General features: G+C 40.9%; 1 protein-coding gene across 1 annotated transcript in view; it reads left to right on the top strand.

The window, feature by feature from the left end:
• Positions 1-2,418: 2,418 nt before the first annotated feature.
• Positions 2,419-21,030, top strand: part of MAPKBP1 (mitogen-activated protein kinase binding protein 1) — a 535,700-nt gene continuing 517,088 nt past the window's right edge. Inside the window, exons 1-2 of the mRNA XM_063439925.1 lie at positions 2,419-2,499; positions 4,804-5,161. Coding sequence (XP_063295995.1) covers positions 5,042-5,161 — 120 coding nt within the window. The 5' untranslated portion in view covers positions 2,419-2,499; positions 4,804-5,041. The remainder of the gene's footprint in view (positions 2,500-4,803; positions 5,162-21,030) is intronic.

Here is a 21,030-nt window from a genome sequence, read left to right as displayed (position 1 = left end):
TTCCTGCTGAGATCATGGCGGATTTGAAACTGTCTAATTCTGGATCCGCACTTGCTCATTAGAGAGGCGCCACTAGAGACCCTGACCATATGTTCTCCAGACCTGCCCATGGCGGGTTGGATAACCAGGGGCGTACATAGGGTAAAGGACCTACTAGAGGGAAACAGGATCAAAACGTTTCCTGACTTCCAGCAACAATTTCCCTTATCCTAAAGTGACATGTATCTCTATCTCAGAACAAAAAACATATTACTACCACACATACGAAGAATGAGAGAAGCGACCAAAGATCCGCCCCTGCTAATCAATCAGGTCCTCGCCACAAAACTTAAGAAACCACTGTCCCTGTGCTACAACGCCCTTCTAGAGGGCCAATCATGTTACATAGTTACATAGTTAGATAGCTGAAAAGAGACTTGCGTCCATCAAGTTCAGCCTTCCTCACACCTGTTTTTTGCTGTTGATCCAAAAGGCAAAAAAAAAACAAAAAACAAAAAAAAAACCCAGTTTGAAGCACAATTTTGCAACAAGCTAGGACAAAAAATTCCTTCTTGACCCCAGAATGGCAGTCAGATTTATCCTTGAATCAAGCAGTTATTACCCTACATTGAAAGATTATATCCTTGAATATTCTGTCTTTAGTATGCATCTAGTAGCTGTTTGAACATCTGTATGGACTATGATAAAACCACTTCTTCAGGCAGAGAATTCCACATCCTGATTGTTCTTACAGTAAAAAAACCTTTCCTTTGCCTTAGACGAAATCTTCTTTCTTCCAGTCTAAACGCATGGCCTCGTGTCCTATGTAAAGTCCGGTTTGTGAACCACACAATGGTTTGTATTGGCCCCGAATATATTTGTATAATGTTATCATATCCCCTCTCAGGCGACGTTTTTCTAAACTAAATAGGTTTAAATTTGTTAACCTTTCTTCATAGCTGATATGTTCCATTCCTTTTATTAATTTTGTAGCCCGCCTCTGCACTTTTTCTAGTGCCATGATGTCCTTCTTTAGAACAGGTGACCAAAATTGCACAGCATATTCAATATGTGGTCTTACCAGTGATTTATAGAGAGGCAAAATGATATTCTCGTCCCGAGAATGAATGCCCTTTTTCATGCATGACAATAGAAAAGAAAAGACCCTACATGATACATTGGGAGGGAGAGCTAGGCCACCAACTGTCGCTGGCACAATGGCACAAGGCAATGGCAAATACAAAGAGCGCCTCAAAGAGCCCCTCGCTGTGGGAGGCATACTGTAAAATTGCCATGAGATGGTACCTGGTCCCACATAGACTGTCAAGAATTCACAAGAGCTCATCCGAGCTCTGCTGGCGCTGTGAGGGGGGAGCGGGTACCATACTACACATGTTTTGGGACTGCCATTTATTAGGAGCATTCTGGACACAAATACAAGGCCTCATTTCGAGCACTACCGGCCTCCTTGTCCAGTTTCAACCTGAATATTACCTGCTACATATGATACTTGAACTCTCACTGCACCCCAATAAGAAAGTGTTAATAAACATACTCACCGTAGCAAAGATCCTACTAGCCCAAAACTGTAAAAGTAAAAAAGTACCAGCCATAGAGGCAATCAAAGACAGAATGGATGGAATAAGCTCCTATGAGCGGATGGGTAGCAGGGTGCAGGGTCAGGGGAATAAGCATGATAAAGAATGGGCAAGCCGGAGGCTCAGGCCGTGAACTTCTGGGTAGCAAGGACTCTAAGTCTCCACCCCCAAGTTAAATTCCCTCCCCCCCCCCCCTTCCTGTCCTCCCCCCCCCCCTTCCTGTCCTCCCCCCAAAGCGCCAACACATTACCTAATGTACACATGTCACATCACGGCAAAGAAGCCACCACAGCCCAGGTGTGGAAAGCTGACTCATATAGGTTTGTAACGAGGTACAATAAATGTTGAAAAATTATAATCTTGAAGGCAATGAACCAGACTAATTGCTGCTGTACCCACAATGTAATGACATGCAAAGCATCAAGGGAGATGTAGTCCACAACAACTGGAGGCCGACGTTTCCCCACCCCTGCACTACAGTGTAAGGAATACACGTTGGCCTACAGTGTCCCTTTAAGGCAGTAATAGCCAAGTGTGACTATAGCTGAATTGGATAATTTTTCACATGATCTGTGTTGCCTAAATATTTAAATTTGGTTTTTAATTAACTATTTAAATTTAGTCAATAAACTCCTTGAGGTTAAAGTGTTGCAGCAATATTTCATGGTAGTTACATTATTACAGGACAAACATCTTTTTCAAGTATGAAAAGTCATCAGTTTGCCTTTAATACGTATACACATTACTCAGAAACGTAACACTGCAGTTTGTGCAGTAAGAGGAAAGCAAAGTCTATAAAGACTTGTATGTCCCGTGTGTGCCACCGTATATTTCCAGTTCCCTCCTCCCTAACTGCAGTCTGTTGGAGAGACTGAGAATAGAAATCAATCTGTAAAGCAGCGGCTGGAGAGCTAGATAGAAGGTAAGTATACATGAATGCACACTGACACATACATGGAATGCAGTGAATACAGGGCATATTGAAGAACAATATATAGTACACCTTCAGTGTCACTGACGAAACCAGGGATTTGCACGCAGAAATCACTTTCCAGGTTGTATTATTTCATTACTGGACAGACAAAGTAGCATTGATATATTGTGGTTCTGTCTAAAACGGGTTGATTGCATTTAAAGAGCTTCACATAAAGGGGCCTGTGTAAAACAGGAAGGAAAAAAAAAGCTGTATACACATATATAATCTTCTTCCTTGTCAGTATGCTGTGTGTGATTTTGATTAATTAGACTTGGGGAAAAAAAATCAGGGGGTTTATAAAAAAAAAAAGAGAACAGAAATTACGTTATTTAGACAATAATATTATTTGTAGAATTATAGGAAAATTCCCTATTCAGCAATTTGGGTAGATTTACAGTTGATAACAATTCACATTTATGTGAGTAAATCTCAAAGCTTTTGTATTATTTTAGGTATGTTTCATGAATTTGTATTACATGTTTGTGTACTATTTATAAGGAGGTCATAGTTGTATATATCTTGTCAATAATTATTGCTTGTAGTTATATTACTTAAGTATGTTTTTTGTTTAGATGGATACCAAGCAGTTTATTTATTTTCTTCTGTTGGTGTAAACACAACTGCTTAACGTATTCATGGATCTAGTGAAAGAGCATATCCGTTTGCCTATTGCACATATTCATAATAGATGTAGTATTAATACTCTTGGAGGAATGAAGAGAAATAAATATATTTTTAAAGAAATAAACAATATGGACTTGTATAAAATATAACCATGAAATAGATTAGTGCATGATATCTTTGAGAGTAGTTGATTATAATTACATTGACGTATCACGGTGAAATGTATGATTCTTTAACAAGCATAGTATACATATGAAACAAATCAAACAATGGCTTTGTGTAGAGAACTATGTACACATGATTAGTCTGTGTGTGTACAAATGAATAAAGTTCTACCACGGTTACTGAACATACACGAGAATATTGTTTTAGTTGTATTCTTTAGATTTCACTGTGGAGTGCCATCATTGTGAATTTTCTTATTACAGTACATTTTATGACATAAGCTAGATCTTACATGTTCGTAGGAAAGTACCAGTTTATTATTATGAACCATTTACAGGGCTATCCACTAAAGTGTTAATTTTCAGTGCATTAAAATATATATTTTTTAATTGACCATGGCTTCTAACTTCAAAATATTGATAGTTTATTAAAAGTGGTATTAGAATACACTGCAAAATCCCCTATATTGGATTTAAAACTTTCACAGAGATGACTACTTTTCAGAGATATCCAGGGTCACATTTCAGACACCATATCTGATCTCACTTTGCATACTCTAAGACAGGAAGGATCAGTTTCACTTCTCCCATAGGTCCTTGCAAATTGTTGCACTCCTTTAATTTTTAACTTCAGTTTGGTTGTATGCTGTTCCTTTGTACTATTGTTTTCTGTGCTTAAAATAAAAACAAAAAAATAACCCTATGTATTGTTTAGTAAAATACTGATTACAAATGATCATTTTGTGTGTGTGTGTGTATATATATATATATATTTCCAGACTGTTCTATGGAGACTTTAACCGTATATTTGCCAGAGTTCGAGTTAAATAAAAAAATATGGTGTAACATTGAGATCACATTTTCTGCCTGTTTTGTGTGCTTTCTCTGCAATAGTGTGGCTGTACTGGTACTGTTGCGTTGGGTAATAATGTGTGTGTGTGTGTGTATATATATATATATATGTGTGTGTGTGTGTGTGTGTGTGTGTGTGTGTGTGTGTGTAATTTTGTACACACCCCAGGACATAAAAAAAAAAAAATATATATATATATATATATATATATATATATATTATGGTAAATTATCATTTATGCCATACAATCACGCTATTATGCTATCAAATAAACAAACCACCTTCCTTCAAACAACATTGTATCTTCAAATTTTTTTCCCATCTAATTGCAACACTATTAGTTGGTTTTGTGTAAAAGTAGCATTATCCCTTTATTATGTAGCATGTACGAAGGTTACTGTTCACGGAATAGCTCCATTGTTTTCTTGTTTATCTGTTTTTTAATAGTTTCAAGGTAACACCATATATGTTACATTTTTCAAATGTTAGAAAGCTGTGCAGTTCTACCATTCCTGAATGTGTCAGCAACACACAGGAAAGCCTCTGCTCTGTCGTAAATCTAGAACACAACCCACTAACAAACATATCCCTCTCCTTGTGTTATTTCAGGTTGACTGTGTGAAATCTGACAGCGATTCCCTTCACCCACAGACTCCTCCTGTTCTATCTGGACACAAAAGCATTGCAGCATGGACAGTGAAACTGGCATCAAAGTATGCTGACAGATGTGTGGTCCCTGTACCTCAACTATGTTCTACATAGCAAGACAGCTGGACTGATTTTTGTATAGGTACAGTTGGAAAAACCTTTTTAGTTATATTAAATATAACTTTATATCCCTTATACCATGGCGACAGTGGAACCTGGATCTACAATAACCAGCCGTCTGAAAAATCTTCTGCGGTCTCCTTCTATCAAACTGAGAAGACACAAGCCTGGGGCAAAGAAAGAAGATATAGGAAGCAAGGTATGTTTTAAAGATTGCATGTGTTGGCAGCAAAACACCAGTCTGTTTTAGCAGTGCAGAGTTTGCCAAAGACCTCCTGACTGCTCATTATTGGGTGGGTAAGTGATCGTCCATATGTACCATGGATAACCAGACTCCATCAAATAAATATGTTGCTTATCCCCATTTGACTTTTAAAGATAAATAATATTCTTGAAATCCATTGAGCATGACACATACTATAAAATACCATCCATAAGTTGGCAAAAAAAAAGTTTGACCTGTTCCAGAAGCATTTTCTACATAAACTGTTATTTTAATGTGTCTTATATCAGACAATAAACAATTTCCTGCATTTCTCTATGTGGCATGTATAATTTTCAGTACTGTAATTATGATTTTTATTTATTAAGGAAATTATGAATTAAATGGCAAGTTTTGCTTAAAAATAAACAAAACAAAAAAAAAGCAATGGGGCAAAACTCTTCAGTTCTCTGGAGTTTTCTTTTCACCAGATTTAACCTTTATGACCCAGTTGTTGCTCAGGTTGGGATTTTGTGCTTCATTTTTATTAGTGGGTTTACTTCTTGTGTTAGGTCATGATATATGCTGGAAATATATATTTTGTATCCACTTGTATCCAGTTTTCAGATAACCTATATCTTCATTGCGTGCTGTAGTGGTTATTGTGCCTCCCCGCCACACATTGTAAGTAGTAAACTGTTTTAGACTTCTTTCTTGTGTTCTGTGGTGTGCAGTTCCTGCATGCAATACTTCTATCACAGGGCCTAAGGCTCTCTCTCTGTCTAAGCCAAGTCTGGCTGAGAGCAATCAGTGGATGCTTACCGGCCTTGGTTCAGGAGAGCTAACAGAAGTTCCTGCTTAGAAAATTTTCCGCTTTCTGGTGGATGTTGTGCAGGTAGGGAGCAGAACCTGACAGACCCCAGGTTAAGTAGTCTAACCTTTTGAAATTGGTTAGACTAGTTCTATAGGAGTTTTTTGTTTCCTAATTATTCCTTTTGAATTTTTTTTTTCTCTTTACCTTTTTCATTTGTACTTGACAAATTTGCTTCGAATCCAGGATCCAGCAAAAAAAGTTAGGAGACAGTATTTTTTTTTTTTTTAAACTAACAAAGCTTTATTTTCAACAACATATTTTCTACGAAAAAAAAGCATATTTAAAAAGGACACTATAGTCACCAGAACTGCTTGCTTAGCTTAATGTAGTGTTTCTGGGCTTTTCAATGTAGAAACTGCCTTTTGCCACACACTCACGGATAATAATAATATTTTTTCTTTTTTTTTGGGAGAGCTGGTGTGAATCCTTTTCCCTGGGTTCCAGTGTGGTTGCTGTTGTTATCCTGTGATCTTCAAGGGTTTCTTCCCAGCTCGCTTGCGTGCTGTTTAGTGGTGCCGGGGCCGGAGTGATGTCCTATCCCAGCTCCTGGCATCACATTTGTCAAGCACTGCCTTAAAGGAACAGTCCATTCAATTTTTTATCTATTTAACAATTTAGTAGTTTTAACTAAAATTTAAACATGCATGCATTTTTTTCTGCAGTTTAAGATTTTTTTTTTTGATTTTTTTTTGGGTATATCTAAAAACAGTAGCAAATGCCAAAGAAGCTCTGGCAACTTTTGCAAGCTCTCCCCATTTTCTCCAGTCTGTGCTGCCCTTGGTATGAGCACGTACGACTTTCCAGTGTTTCTTGATGAGCCATAAAATGGCCATGTGTAGAGTGTCACTCTTAACCCCTTAGTGACTGCGGACTTGCAGGGTACATCTGACAAAAAATGGTCCTTAAGGACTGCGGATGTATCCTGCACGTCTGCGGCTAATTAAAGCACTGGAAGCAATCATGATCGCTTCCAGCCACTCTAATGGTATTGCAGAGATGCCTCGATGTCGAGGCATTGTGCAATACCCCCACCCCCTCACTGCCAGGCCACCGGGTGATCACGTCTGGATTTCCGCACGTGGAGCCCGGCAGTGTAGTGCAGAGCATCGGAAGCCATCGGGCATTGCAGCTCTTCTGTTCCCCTGCTACCCCCCCCCCCTATGGACCAGCGGGGGATATCCCGGTCCCCACTGGAGACTCAGATTTACCTACCACAAGGGGAACTGCAGTCCGGCGGCAAATCGCATGAGGCATCTAAGATGGCCGCCATGTCCTGAACACGCTACAGAAGACCCAGGGCTCCAGCAATGGAGGCAGCGCTTTGAAGCCCGGTTTGACCAACTCTGCAGTACCTTCAGGACGCGACTACAGCGCAAACCTTTCTCCCAAACCTTGCATGAAAAGCAGGGGCAAGCACCAGAGGCTGCACGCCAGATCCACTTCGAGCACGATATTCATACAGAGGTACGCCCGCTCCGCCGCCCAAACACCCGGAGGGCTCCCCGCAAGTCCCAGGGCTCCAAAACCCAGGTACACGCTGGGCAAGGCACAGCCACATGGCCACCCACAAAGCGACGTTACTCAAAGCTGAAGACAACGGAGAAGCGGCGGAGGGCAGCTGGACATGGCCAATACAAAAGCTCCCATTACAGACCTGCCTATGGCCCTCCAGAACAAGCAAAGGTTGCAAGGAGCGACCCAAACGACCACTCCAACAAACGGGACACTCACCAAGCACCAAAACCCCCCAGAGAAGAAAAGAGAGGTACCGCTTACCCCACCGGGAGTCCTGGGAGCTTCCCGAACCGGGGCATTGGCTGAGTCGGAAACACCCTGAAAACAGGGCTGAGCATCTAACCTCTGAGTCCCCAATGGACACCATCTTGGTACAATGACATACCGTACCATCATAACTGCCCTGTGTCCCAGCGGCTAATTGGCTACTTAACTAGCGAGCACTATACACACATGAGTATAATGTTTTTTCCCTTTTTTTTTTGTTATTTAATACATAGCTTGCAGATTCTAACCTTATCACTGGGACATCTCATCTCACCTTTTATATATAGGTGGCTTGTTTAGCGACATTCAAACGTAAGAGTTGCCATGTTGTCAGCTACACTTATAGCACACGTATAGTGTTGACTTTTAAGAATGTTATTATCTCTATAGTTGCATAATATCACATACAGTGCCTTCACTTAAGTTAAGAGACTACAACAAAGTCGATAGCAAGGCTGTGTTATTTAATGTCTGCCATGCATGATTAATCACTAACTGATCCAAGCAATAACCATGCAGATTACAATGTCAAGCTATATTATATGTTTATCTTGTTCACTTAACCCAAAAAATTTGCAATGCCTTCAATGCCATAGTGTTGTTTCTTTCTGTCTATCATCTGGTTTGCTTCAGCTATTGTGGCAGAGCAAACTTGCCTGTTAATTATTTGCACGAATAAAATAAAGAATAAAAAAAAACAAAAAAAAACACAAGCCTAACCACCCCCGAAAAAAAAACAACTAACAGTATTATGATATTAACAGTTAAAATGCCATGCAGAACTTGAAAAATAACGATGTCTTAATTTCTCAGTTTTTTTTTTTTTTTAATTGTATTAATTTTACATTGTTTCATATAACAATATTTGATATGAAATGAAAGCCCTCTTTCTCCTTAACAAAATTATATATAATATGTGTGGGGTGTACTTAATATGAAAGAGTAGAATTATGGTTGAACAGATATGTAGCGCAAATTCCAGGTTTTGTGTATGTTTTGTTTTTATCACAACTTGCACAACTGACTCCATCTTTAACCCCTTAAGGACACAGCTTCAGAAGCTTGTCTTACGCTTAAGGACACAAGCCATTTTTGCATTTTGTTTGAGGTTTGTGTTCAAACGCAATTTGCATCTCTGTCATTTATTGTGTTGGATATTATACATTGTTTTAGAGGACAAACAGGGCTTTAATTTCATGTCACATATACATGGATGCATGCTCATTCATTATCATTAATTATATAAAAAAAAAAAAAAGCAAAAAAATTGGGAAAAAAAACTCCCAAAAAATAAATAAAAATTGGTTTTGGCAATAATAGCGTGTGCATAATATGTTCAGCTTAGAAAAAGTAATTCTAAATAAATTAATTTATGTGCCATGATTTATAGAGTACATCATATGTATAGGATTTCAGCTTATTTTGAAAGCTACAGGTCACAAAATACAAGGACTAAAATAAAATTTAAATTTGCAATAATTTTAGACAAGGTTTTTGTAATGTGTATTTCGTAAAGCTGGTGTGTGCTATTCCTGCAAAAAATTAAAGTTGACCCTCCGGTCACAGTAAAATGTAGTCCCTGCCAATTGATCACTGTAGTCAATGATCAATTGGCAGGGAAGGGGTTATTTTATTAAACAAAACCCCATATTGTGTTCAGCTACATCTGCTGAATATAACGCTACCCCCATTGTATGCGTTTGGCACTTTTCTGTAAAGCTACAGTGCCATATAAGAGAAAAAGGCTATTTCAATTTCTATAGTTAGAATTTCCGTAGATGGATTTGACGGGCCTATGTCTCATTTTAGGGTATTAAAATAAATGGAACCTCTGAGGGTTAAAAAATAAATAAATCTGATCACAGTATAATACTGTGATCTGTATTTTGATCACTGTAGCTAGTGATAAACTGTCTGGGAAGGGGTTACTTTTTATTAGGACTGGGTAAAGGAGGGTGGAATAAAAAAAAATAAAGTTATTAAAACATTTTTCTTTACTTTTTAAACCTTTTTTTTTTTTAACGTTGACCTCTAGCTAACCGAACACCAAATTCCCCAATTACCCACTAACTTCCACCCACCCCAGCTAGCTAAATATATAATTTTAATATATTTAAATTAATTAATCAAATAAAATTAACCCCTGAGGGTTACAAAAAATAAAAGTTGACCCTCCGGTCACAGTAAAATGTAGTCCCTGCCAATTGATCACTGTAGTCCATGATCAATTGGCAAGGGGAGGCGTTAATTTTATGAAAGGGGGTGTGGGTGCTGCTTCCCCGCCATGAGGGACCAGGTCCGTCCTATGTACTTACCCGGTCGCCGTGGGGGGACTCACCTGGCACCCCAGGAAGCCCCCCCTGCTTCCAATCCGGCCCTCCTGGGCCATGTGATCACGAGGTCCTTGCGAGATTAAATAAACATTAAAAACAGTGTAAAATTAAATAATATATACTTGGATCATATATATATATATATATATATATATTTGTCTATATATGTTTTATTTTGTTGGATTATGTAGTTGTATTGATCCTGAGGAAAGTCCCATATAGAGGACTGAAACGTTGATCGTGACTTTTAATATGACCTAATAAAGATTTGAACTTTTATATTCCGTGAGTGCTGCTACCTCTTTGGATATGTATATAAAAAAATGTATCAATATTCTATGTGTATATTTATGTAATATGTTTACATAATGAAGTCATTTTATTAATTACAATTTGCTGGACCTGCCTGACAACCCAGGCCGAATGTATAGGGAATGTAATTTGCTAGCACTATATTTAACCCTATAACTTTCAAAGACACCTGTGATAAGGTGAATGGGGTGGTCTGTGAGGGAGTTTATATTTCAAATGCATTGTTCAGAAAGGCATATGATCTTTATCCCCAGGGGGAGTGTGTGTGTATATAACTTAAATGAATAGTTATGGGCCCCTGGGGTGGAGCATTTGGAGAGCAGTGTGGGCCAGTGCTCCATTCCGCTGTTTATTGTTTTGTTCCTGGGAGACTAGGTCCAGACCAGGGTTTGGACTGCCTCCAACCCACTGCTCAGCTGCAGCAGTGGGAATAAACCCCTCCCTGCTAGGCAGGTAGGGGAGAATGTTTGTTTCTCTCTGGAAGGCTGGATGGAGTGCAGAGAGCTGACAAAGACACTAGGTTGGTGAAACCAATATTGTTTTGTTCTAGTTTAACCCCTTAAAGATAGGGAATCTGATGTTAGTGCTCAGACGACCTAGGTTTTTTGTTTATAGGGATTTGTGTTACATTATTGTTTTTTTTCATTTGCCGCTGTCTCTGTGGTGAAGCTCAACAATAAAGTGCCTGGAATTAAGTTACTTTTAAAGACTGTGCATGTTTGTACCCAAAAGGACCGTGCTAACTGCAGACAAGGATCACAATATGGTGGAGAATTCGGGCATAGTAGCACGTTGAGGGTCTGTGGGTGTGCCAGTCATCCGGTAGTCTGCTTGAGGATTTTTATTTTGGCAGACCTGTTAAACAAACAAGTAGTACTGTGCTTTTAAAACTGTTATTTGCCTAACGCTAAAATGGAGGAACTGGTGAAAGCTCTGTTACAGGCAACCGCTGTACAACAAGAAACAAATCATTTACTGGCTACACAGGTTGAGAACCTGAAGGAAGCCCAGCAGATGGATAGAGCTGCCCTTACTGAGGTTTTGCATAGAGTGATATTGCCATCTGCAGGGAGCCCCCCTGGGGAAAGGGGAATCCCATATGCGTGCCACTTATTTCCTGCATAAGATGACAAAGGTAGATGCTGTGGAGGCTTATCTCACCACTTTCGAGAGGGTTGCTGCCCGGGAAAGATGGCCATTGGACCAGTGGGTGGGGTTTCTAGCTCCAGGCCTGAGTGGGGAGTGTCAGAAAGCCTATGAAGACCTACCTTTTGACCAGACCCAGGATTACAAGCAACTTAAAGCTGAAATTCTAAAGCTCATAGGTGTAACACCAGCCATTAGAGCCCAAAGGTTTCATAATTGGGCATACGACGTGAGTAAACCTACCAGAGCCCAGATGTATGGATTGCTCAGGCTCGCTCAGAAATGGCTGGAGCCAGAGCGCAACCCTGCTACTAAGATAGTGGAGATGGTTGTTATGGACAGTTTTCTCAGACACCTGTCAACAGGACTGTGACAATGGGTCTGCCAAGGGGACCCTTAGGATCCAGAAGCAATGATGTGCCTGATTGAGAGTTATTTGGTCGCCATGGAGCCACACAGTATTGATCCTCATCAGAAGTCCCGACCGGCTATCAACCAGATAAGTGGGAAACAAAGGACAAAACTTTCTACCGAACCTTGGACCATATGACCAGGGTGGCAGAAGGTCCCCACAAGCTCCATTACGGCTACAAGATCAAGCTGAGGGACAACTCCGGTGCTTTAAATGCCATGAGCCTGGACATTTTGCACGTAACTGTCCAGAGAGTGAAGAGCCCATGCAGTGTGATGTAGGAACAAGGGCTCTGCATAGGATTGTATTGACTTGCTCAAAGATGTGTGTGTGGTGACTAGTGCTGTTAATGCAACACATTTAATAATGGTGAGAGTGGAAGGAAAGAATGTTGTCTACTTTAGCAAATTGTATGTCATCAAGGGGGTAATTCTCATTCCTGGGCTACCATATGGTCTCAAAGGCAACGTAACTAATCTGGTGAATTTCAATGTTAAAAAACTGAAAAATGTAACCTGTTGTATTTGACCCTGTAACTTCCGAAAACACCATAAAACCTGTACATAGGGCGTACTGTTTTACACGTGAGACATCGCTGAATAAAAATGTGTATTTTATTGCAGTAAAAGCAAACTGTATTATGACATTCACAGTTAAAATGTCGCATAGAACTGGGGGCGTGGCCTGGCAGCTTGCAAAAATGGACGCGTGGCCTGGCAGCTTGCGAAAATGGACACGGCTCCAGCGAGGGTGAACTTACCACAGCAAGTAGCAGAGATATACCTGCACCATCCGACACAGCAAACGTTTCCAAGAGACACCCGATACAGTCATGTCACAACTAGCAGCCAAAACACATAATGCAAATTGCGGCACTTAGACCTCCGCGACAGCGCTTCCAAAATGGTGCCAACAGCCTGACACCACCAGCGGCATGCTCGGATCGAAGCGACAGCACCTCTATTTCACTGGGAAACACAAATCCTGCATCTGAAACAACACTACAACGGATACTACAAGATTTACAGCACAAAAGAAAACCTCATGCGATCAGCGAGAAGCCTGGATAAGATGCCAACAGAATACACTGAGATCAAGCTCTTTACAGATCTATCTGCAGCTACCCTAGCTAAACGCAAAGAACTGGCGTCTATCACTAAAGCGTTACGAGATGCAGAAATCCTCTATAAATGGGGCTCCCCCATGCGGCTTATAGTTAGAAAGAATGGAGTGGAACATCAAATTACATCAACTATGGAAGGAGCCCAGCTGATGAAGGATTGGAACCTGGCCATCATTCCACAAGAGGAAGCTGATTTGCCAAAGGGACCCCACAGGTCACCTATAAAAATCTCCAAAGACTGGATCACGGTATCAAGACACAAGTGATGAACTGGCACGCTATTAGAATGTCGTTTGTGATCCAGGCAACATTGAGCCTTTTTCACAAGGACATGTGAGCATTCTAAAATGGTTATGTTCAGAATATGTTGTGTAACTGGTTATAAAACTAGGAGATGCATTATGCTATACATGGGTATATTTCACCGTTACAACCACTAGCAGATAAATTGGTATAGAAAATTACACGCAAAACAGTATAACTCCGCCTACAACTACACAGAACCTAAGGGTGGAAGGCAGTCATGTGCACAAATACTCCCCCCCCCCCCAATTCTGGCTGTACCTTTTCACTCAGTGACAGACATTTTGGTTCTGTACACCTTTTTGTATATAGTTGCCATAGGGTATTTTTACTTTCCACCCTTTCCCTCAATGGTTTCTCCCCCAAATACAGATCAACCATACAACACGCAGGAAATATGGTGTACATCCCGAAATTGGGAATTATTGGAAAAAAACTATGGGCACAGGGCTAGGCCTAATGATTACAAGTATGCGAGCATACTCAAGACCAACACACAGGATACGGAAAGAAAATTACAATCACTACTTAGATCTGTTAGGTATACCACTGACCACCAGTCAAACTACACCTCCTATGGGATTCCCCCACCTAGACATAGAGGTGGTGATGAAGATAATGGCTTAAAAGGACGAACACAGTCAAGGACTCATGTATATAACCCTCCAAACCTTCAATATGCACACCTCGCAGATAGGGGCTCCGACCTGACCTTATGGCTTTAACTATCATGTCCCTTAACACCAAAGGGCTGAACTCTCCCCATAAAAGGAGGTTAGCACTGACAGAAGCCAAAAAACTAAAAGCTAGCCTTTTTTCAAGAAACGCATTTCTTGAAAACTAATATGCCCAAATTCTCCTCTAAACACTTCCCAATAGGTTTTTATACTGGGTATGTTAAAAAGAAGAGAGGTGTTTCCATACTGATCAATAAGGACGTGGCCTTTTTGCTGCAAAAAAAAAAAGTTGTGGATAAAGAGGGCCGCTACCTACTAATCCAATGCCTGATAAACAATGAACCTTTCACTCTCTTAAATGTGTATGGCCCACATGACAATCAGGTGACGTACATGGATAAAATAATCTCTCTAACTCTAACACATTTGGAAGCCTGATAGTGGGAGGAGACACAAACTTTGTTTTGGACAGTGCCCTAGACACATTATCCAATGCTATAGTCTACCGTGTGACTACTCAAAAACGCTATAACACAGCAACACATATTAGAAAAACCATACATGATGCAGAACTTATAGATAGCTGGAGGGTGCTGCACCCCTCAGAAAAGGATTATACTTTCCACTATCAGGTCTATAATTCGTACTCGAGAATAGACAGATTCCTGATCAATACATCTATGATACCAGAGGTACAAAGCGCACACATAGGGCTAGTGACATGGTCAGATCATGCCCCAATTACTATTACATTACAGGGGAAATTTCCCTCCAAAGGACAAGGGTCTTGGCGACTTAACGAAACCCTATTGAGAGACCCTCACATCATTACCCAAATTAAAGAAGAAATCACATCGTATTTTGAAATAAACACCACAGACGACTCCCCCATAGATTTGATCTGGCAAACTCATAAGGCAGTGGCCAGAGTCCTTTTTATCAAATATTCTAGTCATGCTAAAAAACAAAGGGAAACCGCCTATAAGGCTCTCATCAACCAAATAACGACCCTCACTCACGCCAACAAAACGTGCCCTCTCCAGCACAATGCGACAAGCTCAGAACATTACAAGCTCAACTAAATGAAATTGAATTAGACAAAACCAATTACATATTGCAGAGATACAGGCACAGATTTTTCGCACATGGGAACAAATCGGGCTCAGTACTGGCATCCAAACTAAAAGTGTGCATGGCAAACTCCAGTGTAGCATGGGTTCTCTCAAAGGATAACAGAAAACTTATGAACCCACAAGATATTGTGGAAGAATTCGCACAATTTTATGGTGAACTATACAATCTTAAAGATGTTGCCAACACCCACACTCCATCTGTCACTCACATACAAGAATTCCTAGCCACAGTGAACCTCCCCACACTACAAGAGGCAGATATTAACCTGCCTACACAGCCAACCATAGACACCGAGCTATGTCAGATAATCAATAACCTGCCTCTACACAAATCTCCAGACCCAGACGGTCTCACTAACCTCTATTACCAGGCATTCTCGGATACCCTGATATCCCCCTTACAAACCTCCTGAATCACTGTTTCATGACAGACACCATGCCACCTGACATGCTACAGGCATACATCTCGACGTTGCCAAAACCCAGGAAGCCTGCCACATTATGCCAAAATGATAGATCTATCACAATTCTTAACTGCGACACAGATATATGCTAAGGTCCTAGCAAAGGCAGGCAGGGATCAGACAACACAAGGAAGATCCTTAATGTCCTCGCTCATATGGAGACACAAAACATGTGCGCTGGACGCGGAGAAGGCTTTCGATAGGCTTAACTGGCAATACGTGGAACAGGTTTTACTAAAATTTGGCTTCCCGGAAACCTTCATAAAAAGTGTTCTAGCATTCTACTCCAAGCCCTCAGCACAAGTCACTAATGCAGGCTTCATATCCAACCCCTTTTCTATTACGAATGACACACACCAAGGCTGTCCACTCTTGCCTCTGTTATTTGTACTCTCCCTAGAGCCATTATCGTACCAAATACAAAGAATAAAGAAATGTGGTAAACATTATTTTTAAATAAAAGTTTCGTTTTTATCCATCCTTTTGATTTCATCATCCTTTCTGGTGCTGCTGGATACCTACTATTTCTACATATCCTCTGGTAAAGATTATACCACCATAAGCCACTACTACCAGAGCAAGTTATTGCTCTGGAAACTGTAAGTAGGATATTTCATTTTATTATTTCCTGTTTGGATTTTATACTTTACCATTGGAGTTTGTATTCTGTTTTTTCTCCCCACATACGGTGGCTGAGGTTGGATATCCCATACTACCTACATCTACATATCCTAAGACGGGGATTATATCGTCCAGGCGTTATACAGCAGAGCTCTTAGCAGCTCTGTAAAGTGTGAGTTTACCTTTTATCGGATATTTTGCACATATGTGTATCCACTCATTATAGCATATCACACTATTGTTTGTATTCGTTGTGTTTCTCTTGAGGTCTTCATACTGAATTGTACTAATCAAGATTGAGATGTATGTATAACATTTATTTATTCTACACTTCTGAGCACTATTTTTGGTGCGGTTTACCACATTTCTTTATTTTTTTTATATTTCTGTTCACTAATAGCAGGTATTGGGAAATCCTGCTGGTTCACTGCTGCCACATTTTTTCTGTTATATAGCGAGCGCCTAAACTTCTCCTCTATTATCTATTAGCGTACAAAATACGAAATATCAACACCATAACAGGGATTCCTATAGCTTATCTCGACTGCAAATGATCGATGTTTGCGGACGATATCCTTGTCACTCTTTCAAACCCAACACAATTGTTACCCTGCCTCCTACACACATTAACTGAATTCGGCAATATATCATATTACAAGCTGCACCAAACCAAAATGCAAGCTTTGCCAGTGCGGCTATCAACCTCTGTAGTGAAAATGCTGAAAAGCAAATTCTCCTTTGATTAGAGACATACACACATTACCTACTTGGGTGTAAAGATAGCTGCCATGCTAAGGGGGATAACCAAACTTAAATATAAAGGATACTCAAACTGCTGGACCGAAAGTCCAGAAATGTGAGTATCGGCTGGAAATATAAACAAAGAAAAATAATATAATAAAATGATAATAGATATTGAAAATGAATGTTGATAAGTGTATAACCGTACTCCCAAAAGGTCAGAAATAAATAAATAAATTTACTGCCAAATGGCTAACCTTCAAATGCTTAGGTCTCAATAATTGACTTTTTTTTGCCAGACTGCCTTTTTCATGGGGATTTGAATTATTGCGGGTTGTAGACCAGGCTTTGGGTCAATGAATGTATTACGTTTATACATATAGATATTTTTATTACTTTTTCAGACTTTGACCAAGGAATAGAATTAAAGTCTGGGGTCTGAATTAGCAAAGTCAATTATTGAGACCTAAGCATTTGAAGGTTAGCCATTTGGCAGTAATTTATTTATTTATTTCTGACCTTTTGGGAGTACGGTTATACACTTATCAACATTCATTTTCATTATTATTATCATTTTATTATATTATTTTTCTTTGTTTATATTTCCAGCTGATACTCGCATTTCTGGACTTTTGGTCCAGCAGTTTGAGTATCCTTTATATTTACATTTATAATAGGGGTTAGGCCCCATGACACTTCTGAAGTGTCAACTAAGGTGTACACTTTCTACGAGTTACGTGGACTAGTCTGGTGTTTGACGGCCACCTACTTGCAGACTTGGTTTTCTTTTTGGATAACCAAACTTAACCTATCCAACCTTCCACAAATGTGCAAACAGTTACTTCATAGATGGAAAGATGCTATGTTGTCTTGGATAGGTAGGATAAATGCTATTAAGATGGTAATCTTACCAAAATTGTTAAATGTATTTTGAATGCTGTCCATACCACTATCACCATCGATAGACAAACAAATACAAAGGTTTCTATCACAGTATATATGGGAGAAAAAGAAACCTCGCCTGCCATTGGCTCTTCTCCAGACCCCGGTTAAATCAGGGGGCCTGAAGGTGCCTAATATTGTGCATTACCAGAAAGCTGCTATTTTGGAAACAGCGGTTAAACTACATGTCCCTAAATCAACACTACAATGGGTAGATCTAGAAAACGAATATAGCACCATGTGTTCGGTAGTAGACTACATGTGGACCCCAAAACGCCTAAGAGATAAAACTCGTACCCTATTACCCCTCACCAGATTCTCGATCCACGGATGGGACCATCTCAATCACTCATATATAGCCAATAACAAATTTTTACCTTGGGCGCCTCTTACGGCACTCAACTCACTATCACCTGCACCTGCACAAATGGAAAGATCTAGGTGCTCATCGAATTATCGATATATGTGCAAATGGCGAAATTATACCTTTCCCAGAACTGCAATCCACCTACAAACTTCCTCAACCATTTATCTTCCCATATATCCAGATAAAGAGCATAATCACAGATAAAGTGCTACACTCTACACAGATGCCACAGAAACCTAGCAAGGAAATGCTAGCACTATATAGCCGATGCCACAGCACTTCAGTCAAAGCCAAAACTCTGTCTTTAGGATATGCTGCTTTACATTCTCATTCCCGCACACTAGAGTTTAAGTATAAAACTCAATGGGATAAGGAATATCCACAGACACTCACTGACGAACAATGGTTAGACTCCCTATTGACACTAAGAGGGGTAACATCCTGCTATTCCCACACAGAGGCACATAAAAAAAACTCATCTGCAGATGGTACATTACACCTCACAGGTTGCACAAAATTTACACAAACACTTCAGACCAATGCTGGAGTTGTGACCGCCGTAAGGGTACCATGGTACATATCTGGTGGGATTGCCCAATTATCATCCCTTTGTGGGTAGAAGTCCAAAATCTATGGGATAAGATAGGCACCCATCAACTGCAACTTACACCCAAGGAAGGCCTCTTTCTTTTATTACCCAGCTATATCTTGCCTTCGGATAAACCTATATTAGTGCTGATGTTTTTTTTTTTTTTTTTTATTCTTTATTTTGTTTGTGGATATGCACATGCAAAGAGAGGTACAGTAATCTTGTTATCCACTTTTTTTTTTTTTAAATGGTAAGTATGGTAACAAAAACATGCATATTCAACATTCATAAGTATCTTTACAGCAGCTTAATAAAGTATATGCAGTTAGTTTGCATGAGTTGGGTTTTGCTGTTGTGTTGTGGTGTGTGAGCTAATCCCTCTGGGGCTTAACATGTTGCTCGGGGGGTCGTCCCCTGGTAAAGCTAAGTGCTCCCTCGGCCTGGGTAGATGTTAGTGCGTGCGCAGGTGTCTACTGAGGCACTGGGTTAGTATGCAGGAGGTGGGTGCCTGGTGAAAAATGGCTTGGGGTTGTGTGAGTGCTTAAGGTGGCCAGCGCTCTTGTGAGCGGAGCGCACTGGCCTCGCTGCTGACCTGTGTGTCGCCTGTGGCTAGGTCCTCCTGTGTTTCGTCTGGGTGTCATCCCTACTGTCGTGTGGTGGGCATGGAGGGGTGTGAGTTGGTTGGGAGCTGGCATATTTGTTGGCCTGCTGGTATGTGCTTTTGCCAGGCTTGCGGTCTGGCCACAGGTGGTACTCGTTCTGCGCAGGTAGTGCTCGGGCTGAGTTCTGTGGGTGAAATAATTTATGCATACAGACATTTTAACTGTTTAACGGTAACTGACATTTTAAAACGTTGACTAGATTAGTGCAGAGTAGTCCAAACCGGGATTTGGACCCGACCACGGTCGGGGAAGGTGTGTAACTTGGGTGAATATCCCATGCCTCTGCAAGGCCAGGTAGCGGTAGTCCCTTGTGTTTAGTCCCCTGGGTCAGTTGTAGCTGGGTGGGATCCTCTTCTTGGCTCAAACGGGGTGATGTTGTTCACATCCCATTGTTGTCTCCTGGGGCTGCCCTTCCTATGTTCCGTCTGCGGTGTGATGCCCCGCTGGGTCAGGAGCATTTGGCCCTCCGTTGGTGAATGTAGCTTGTGCGTTGTTCCCTCCACCGTGACCTGAAGGGAGCGTGGTGTGCCCCAGCGATATGGAATCTTCTTCTGTCTCAGCACACTGGTAACAGGGCGCATTGTTTGCCGCCAGAGCATGGTGGGCTTCGATAAGTCATTGTAAAATGACAGTGTGTGTTGCTCGAAGGACAGGGAGGGTGAGTCCCTGACCGCTGTCATGATTGCCGCTTTGTCCAGGTATGTGACAAGCTGTATTATGACATCGCTTTGTGGTTGCTGGGGCAGCCTGCCCTGTCTGCGGACTCTGTAAATATTGTCCACCAAGATGCTTTTAGCCTGCCTGTGGGGAAGCAGTTGCTGAAGCAGACGTCTTGTATATTGTGGCAGTTCTGTTTTCTCTATCGTGGTAGGTATGCCTTTAATCTTGATGTTTTTGCTGCGACTGCGATCTTCAAATTCGGTCAGTCTCAGGGACATGGTGGCTTGTGAGTCTGCTAGCCGTTTCTGCTCTGTAGTAAGTGTGCTTTGCTCGGCTTTGAGGTGGTTGGATGTCTCCTCTGCAGCTTTTATTCGCCCTTTGATTGAGAGCATATCTTCTCTCAGTATTGTTAGGTCCGCCTGGAACATCTTGCGGATGTCTCGGAGTAGAGATTTAATATCTCCTTTTGTGGCTGGGATGTTATTCTCCTCATCCGAGGACTCTGCATGCAGGCCCCCGGTTTGGGGGATCTCATCCAATGTGTCCAGAGAGAGTTCTTCCTCGGACGACGAGATTTCAGCTTGTGGGTCTGCCATTTTGGGCGCCATGCGCGGGAGGCCTCCCTGCATGTAGTCTCCGATATTTCGGGATCCCGTGGCCAGGGCTGCTTTAATTTTCTTTGCCCGTTTCCCCATTGCAGTTTGGGGGTGCTGGTCTGTGTATCG

This window comes from Pelobates fuscus, chromosome 13 (genome assembly GCF_036172605.1).
Source record: "Pelobates fuscus isolate aPelFus1 chromosome 13, aPelFus1.pri, whole genome shotgun sequence".
NCBI lineage: Eukaryota > Metazoa > Chordata > Amphibia > Anura > Pelobatidae > Pelobates > Pelobates fuscus.
The sequence above is the reverse complement of the archived record's forward strand: the minus strand, read 5'-3'. Positions and strand labels throughout refer to the sequence as shown.